This window comes from Bos indicus x Bos taurus, chromosome 17, assembly GCF_003369695.1.
Source record: "Bos indicus x Bos taurus breed Angus x Brahman F1 hybrid chromosome 17, Bos_hybrid_MaternalHap_v2.0, whole genome shotgun sequence".
Lineage (NCBI taxonomy): Eukaryota > Metazoa > Chordata > Mammalia > Artiodactyla > Bovidae > Bos > Bos indicus x Bos taurus.
In genome coordinates this window covers 24,477,884-24,483,883 of record NC_040092.1, presented here as the reverse complement: position 1 = coordinate 24,483,883, position 6,000 = coordinate 24,477,884, and the positions used below count along the sequence as shown (strand labels likewise).

Sequence of the window (6,000 nt, the reverse complement as noted above, 5' to 3'; positions counted from 1 at the left end):
ATTTTTACTTTTAAAACCCTCTCTATAGTCACGCCCCCGCCCTCTCGCACAACAGCTGGCGGAAGCCGGACCACCTCCCTGGCAGACTTCCGGGGCGCGACCGGAAGTCCAAGCGGCATTCGCGGCAGGCTCGCCCTATGGGGACGCTCGTGGGGCGGGCCGAAGAGGCTGGCGGGACAAGTCTCGCGAGAAGGGCGGCGGGGACGGCGGTGGCAGAGCCGGGCAGAAGCCGGCAGAGCGGCCCGGGGGGCGCCGCGCGAGTGGGCGCATGGAGGGCGCTGGCGACGAGAGGGCGCCGCTGCTGGGCGCGCGGCGGACGGCGTTCGCGGGCCGGCGCGCGGCGTGCGCGGCCGTGCTGCTGACGGAGCTGCTGGAGCGCGCCGCCTTCTACGGCGTCACGGCCAACCTGGTGCTGTTCCTCAACGGCACGGCGTTCGGCTGGGAGGGCGCGGAGGCCAGCCAGGCGCTGCTGCTCTTCATGGGCCTCACCTACTTGGTGTCGCCGTTCGGGGGCTGGCTGGCCGATGCGCGGCTCGGCCGGGCGCGCGCCATCCTGCTCAGCCTGGCGCTCTACTTGCTCGGCATGCTGGCCTTCCCGCTGCTGGCCGCGCCCGCCACGCGCTCGGCGCTCTGCGGGGCCCCCGGCCCTACGAACGTCCGCAATTGCTCGGCGCCGCCGTGTACCGACACACCCACTCGCTACTGCGCTCCCGCAGTGCTTTCCGCGCTCGCGCTAGTGGGCCTGGGCGTGGGCGCGGTCAAGGCCAACATCACGCCCTTTGGCGCAGACCAGGTGAGGGGTCCGCAGGTGCGAGGCGAGGGGGCGGGATTGGCTGCGGACCCGGTAATCCAGGTTATCACCCGGGCTGCCTGCGGTGGACGCTAGCGAGCGGAGCTGCAAACTCGGGGGGCCACGTTCCAACAAAGGGGCCTTTGGGGTTGATTCCCGGGGGCGGGGACAGAGGCGTTTCGGTACTAGGCATCCGCAAGTGCAAAGGCCCTGGGGCCAGAATAGTGGGTTGCTCTGGTTGTCATAGCAGCTGCAGTGGCTTGTTGTTGCAGCACGGAACACATCAGAACACGTATTGTGTACAACACCTACAACACGTACACGTATTGTACGCCTTAAACTTACAGAAGGTTGTCGACAAGTATGTCTCAAACAGAAAAGAAATGGGAGCAGAGGTGGCAGGTAGGGGCTTCGTGATGTGACGCTTTGTAAAGAGTTTGAGGTTTGTCTTGAATACAGTAGGAAGCCTTTTATGGGGTTTGAGCCGAGGGTAATGTGATCTGATTTACGTTTCAAAAATATTCAGTCTCTGTAGGGCAGGGGCCTGGCAGCTGTGGCCTGCCAGCCAAATCTGGTCTACTTCCTGTTTTTGGAGAGCCCACAACTTAAGAATAAGAATGATTCTTAGGTGCTTTTTTTTTTCTTTTTTCTTTGAAAAAAAGAAAGTTTGTGTGTGTGTGTGTTTGAGACAAATGAAACTGACAGGAAACTCACATTTTAGCCTCCATAAATAAAGTTTTATTGGACCACAGACCTGCACCTACCTGGTCACCTATCAGCCATGCTGGGACTGCTTTCACAATAGGACAGCAGAATCAAGTAGTTGTGACAGACTGAATGTTAAATGTAAGCTGTTTACACCCTGCCCCTTCACAGAAAAAGTTTGCAGTCTGGTATAGAGCTTCAGTTGTATGGAAGGTGCTGACACCAGGTAGATTAGGTAGGAGTCTATTGCACTGGCCAGGTGAGAAATTAGAGATTTGCATTAGGACGAGGGCAATGGACAAGGGATGAAGTGGTGGATTTAGGATGTTACGAAGGTGGTGGTTGTTGGTTAGTAGCTAAGTTGTGTGTGACTCTTTTGCGACCCGACCCCCCCCCCCGCCCCCCGCAATGGGCTGTAGCCCGCCTGGCTTCTTCTGTCCATGGGATTCTCCAGGCAAGAATACTGGGGCGGGTAGCCATTCCCTTCCCCAGGAAATCTTCCCGACCCAGGGATTGAACCCAGGTCTCCTGCATTGCATGCAGAGAGGGCGCCAGAATTGCTGGCTGATCTTATGCAACAGAGAAGGCAACTCCTAGGTTTCTGGGCCAAGTAGCCATGTGATTTCCAGTATTTACAGAGGGCCTACTGTGCATCAGGCCCTGTGCTGAGTACTTTGCCAGTTCATAGGACGCCTCTGTTGTTACTGTGCCCATTTTGCAGATAGAGAAATGAAGACTGAAGAGGTTATATCATTTGCCCAAAGTTACAGAGCTAGTACGTGACTGAGCCGGGCTTCAAGAACTTGCATCCTTTGAATCTGAACATCAGTCACACCTGTGAAAGGCTATTATGGTGAGGCGATTCCTTATAACAATGCTGGAGATAATAGTTGCCTAATGTCCTGAATTCCTAACCTCTTTCCTCCGCACCATGGAATGTGCTTTACATACCTGAACTCATTTGAATCTCTTATGAATCCTAGACCTATTTTTAAAATGAGGAAATGGAGGTGCAAAAAGATGTGTTTCTTTTGTTTTGTAGTGAGTGGCCACACCGTGCTTTAGGTGCAGGCTTGACTCCTTACTGTGTACTTTAGCTGAGATGGGCGTTCTGTGATGGTTCTGCCAGCCTTCAAGGCCAGGACTGGGAGTTCTTCATCTTGTGTTTTTGTTTTTTTTTAAATTTATTTTATTTAGTCTTTTTTTTGGCCATGTTGGGTCTTCATTGCTGCGCTCATGCGTTCTCTAGTTGCAGGGATTGGGGGCTGTACTCTTTGTTGTCCACAGGCTTCTCGTGGTGGCTTCTCTTACCTCGGAGTACACGCTCTAGGGCGTACTCGTGGTTGTGGTGCTCAGGCTTCAGCAGTGGCGTTAGCAGACAGGTTGATAACCCCTGGACCACCAGGGACGTCGCTCCATCTCTAAAGACAAGGCCACAGGACTACAGTGCGTGCTGAGTGTGTAGGTTATGCCCCACTGTGCTGAGTGCTCTTCCTACACTGTCTTACATAAAACCCCGCAACAATTTATATCCCATAATTATCCCTGTTTCACAATAAACAGAGGCTTAGCAGGTTTGACCAGCCCTGGTCCACTGCAAGTGAGTGGGGAAGCTGGATTTAAACCCAGAAAGTCTGACTTAAAAATGACTGCTTTCCAGTAGATAATAGATAAGTGATCAATACTCCTTAAAAGAAAGAGTGGTCCCATAGAAGTTCTCTAGAAGGCATGACAGAATTTGGACTCTTTTGATGTGTAATTAAATGTGGACATTAAAAAGAAATGTGCTGTTCTGCAAGAGAATTGACCCAATCTCTCTTTTTTTTTTTTTGACCCAATCTCTTCTGACATGACACCGTCATGCAGAACAGATTCAGGGCGATCAAAGATTTGACCACCATACACAGCTTTGCGATTGTAGCCCACCTTCTTTAAAAGTCATTTATCAGGATGACTGGGATAACTTGGTTACAGACCACATAGTAGATAAAGTTGGAGAAGGCGATGGCACCCCATTCCGGTACTCTTGCCTGGAAAATCCCACGGACGGAGGAGCCTGGTAAGCTGCAGTCCATGGGGTCACTAGAGTCAGACATGGCTGAGCGACTTCACTTTCACTTTTCACTTTCCTGCATTGGAGAAGGAAATGGCAACCCACTCCAGTGTTCTTGCCTGGAGAATCCCGGGCACGGGGGAGCCTGGTGGGCTGCCATCTGTGGGGTCACACAGAGTCAGACACGACTGAGGCGACTTAGCAGCAGCAGTAGATAAAGTTGCATTGATGTTAATTTCTTAGATGATGGTTTGAGGTCTTGTAGAAGAACAGCCTTATTTTTAGGAGATTCGTGATGAAATCTTTGGGGTGAAATATGATGCTGCAACTTAATAGTTCAGCCAAAAGAGTATTTTGTATATGTACAGAAAAAGAACTAAGGATGTAGATGAAAGCTATGGGTGTGTATGGTTTACTGTTCTTCCAACTTTTCTGTATGTTTAAAAATTTTTTAAACTGAAGAAGAATCTGCCTGCCAAGCAGGAGACCCAGGTTTGAACCCTGGGTTGGGAAGATTCCCTGGAGAAGGAAATAGCACCCCACTCCACTATTCTTTCTGGGAAATCCCGTGGACAGAGAAACCTGGTGGGCTACAGTCCATGGGTTCGCAGGAGTCAGATACAACTTAGCAGCTAAATAGCAGCAGCAGCAAGGAGATGGCCATCAACTGATGGATGGACATATGCGGAATATACTTCAACAGTAAAAAAGAGATGAAGTACTTGCTTCAGTGTGGATAAACCTTGAAACCATCATGCCGTTGAAAGATGCAAGGCACCAAACACCACATATCATAGGATTCCATCTATATGAAATGTCCAGAATAGACAGCTCCATAAAGACTTAAGAGATGAGTGGTTGCTGGAGTCAGGAAACAGGGGAGGGGAAGCCCCTGTGAACAGAACCAGGTTTCTTGCTGGTGTGATGAGGTAGAATTGGAAAGCGGTGGTGGTTGGACATCTGTGAAGACTGAAAAAGACTGAGTGGTACATTTCAAAAGGGTGAATTTTATAGTGTGAGAATTGTATCTCAGTGGAAACGAAAATGTTAGTACCTTCAGCTGGAGTGCCTGCTGTGTGCCAGGTGCTGGCTGGTTGAAGGGGATTTCAGAAGTCTCCCCTCCCTCCCCTGCAGGTGCAGGGAGGTATGGCCAGGAGCCTGCTCTCTGGGCATGAAGCCTGTAATCTGTTCTTCAGGAGGAGCTAGTTTGGCATCTCCTGGCCTGTCTGAATTTGAAGAAATCTATTTGTATTTTTAAGGATTTTTTTTTTTTAATCTTGGCCGTGCCCTGCAGCTTGCTGGATCTCAGTTCTCTTACCAGAGATTGAACCTGGGCCACTGCACACTGCCGGATCCTCACCACTAGACCACCAGGGAGCTCCCAGGAGCTTTTTTGTTTAATTGAAATATGATTGATTCACAATGTTGTGTTAGTTTCAGGTATACAGCAAAGTGATTTGGTTATACATTTATCAGATCAGATCAGATCAGTCGCTCAGTCGTGTCCGACTCTTTGCGACCCCATGAATCGCAGCACGCCAGGCCTCCCTGTCCATCACCAACTCCCGGAGTTCACTGAGACTCACGTCCATCGAGTCTGTGATGCCATCCAGCCATCTCATCCTCTGTCATCCCCTTCTCCTCCTGCCCCCAATCCCTCCCAGCATCAGAGTCTTTTCCAATGAGTCAATATCCTTTTTCTGTTTCTTTTCCACTATAGTCCATTACAAGGTATTGAATATAGTTCCCTGTGCTATACAGTAGAACCTTGTTGTTTCTCTGTCTTATATATAGTAGTGTGTATCTGTTAATCCCAAATTCCTAGTTTATGCCACCCCCAACTTTTCCCGTGGTAGCCGTAAGATTGTTTTCTATATGTCTGTGAGTCTGTTTCTGCTTTATGAATAAATTCATTTGTCTGCGTATAAGTGATATCATGTAGCATTTGTCTTCCTCTGCCTGACTGACTTCACTTAGTGTGATTGTCTCCAGGCCTATCCATGTAGCCGCACATGGGATTATTTCATTCTTCTCTGTGGCCGAGTGGTATGCAGAAGGTACCTTTTAGGCTTCTCTATCACTCACGCCTTTGTGACAGGGCTTCTGGGAAGCAGTCTGAGGGAGAGATGAATGGGCCCAGGCTGTGCAGCTCTGAGGAGGAGGCCTTGGCTGGCTTTGGAATGAAGACTTAAACCACAGAGTCCAGGGGCGATGCTGATCTCAATTCTGTCAGCCCCACCTTTCCCCCAGTGCTTAACCTTTCTCAGAGGTCACAATCATTCTTAATGGATGGATCTTGTATTTGAAATTGCAGACTGAAAGAACTTATTTTACGAGAGCAAAGCTACATTTCACCTAGAGGAAAGAAAAGTTGCACTCGTGTGTATTTAAAGGAATTTTTCCACATCAGCCTACTATTTGACTCACTGCACAGGATCCTGTTCTTCCAGCT

The 6,000-nt window shown here is 49.8% G+C and overlaps 1 protein-coding gene across 1 annotated transcript in view; it reads left to right on the top strand.

Annotated features, from left to right (window-relative positions):
- Positions 1-203: 203 nt before the first annotated feature.
- Positions 204-6,000, top strand: part of SLC15A4 (solute carrier family 15 member 4) — a 29,255-nt gene continuing 23,458 nt past the window's right edge. Inside the window, exon 1 of the mRNA XM_027567044.1 lies at positions 204-793. Within this exon, the coding sequence (XP_027422845.1) occupies positions 269-793 (525 nt within the window). The 5' untranslated portion in view covers positions 204-268. The remainder of the gene's footprint in view (positions 794-6,000) is intronic.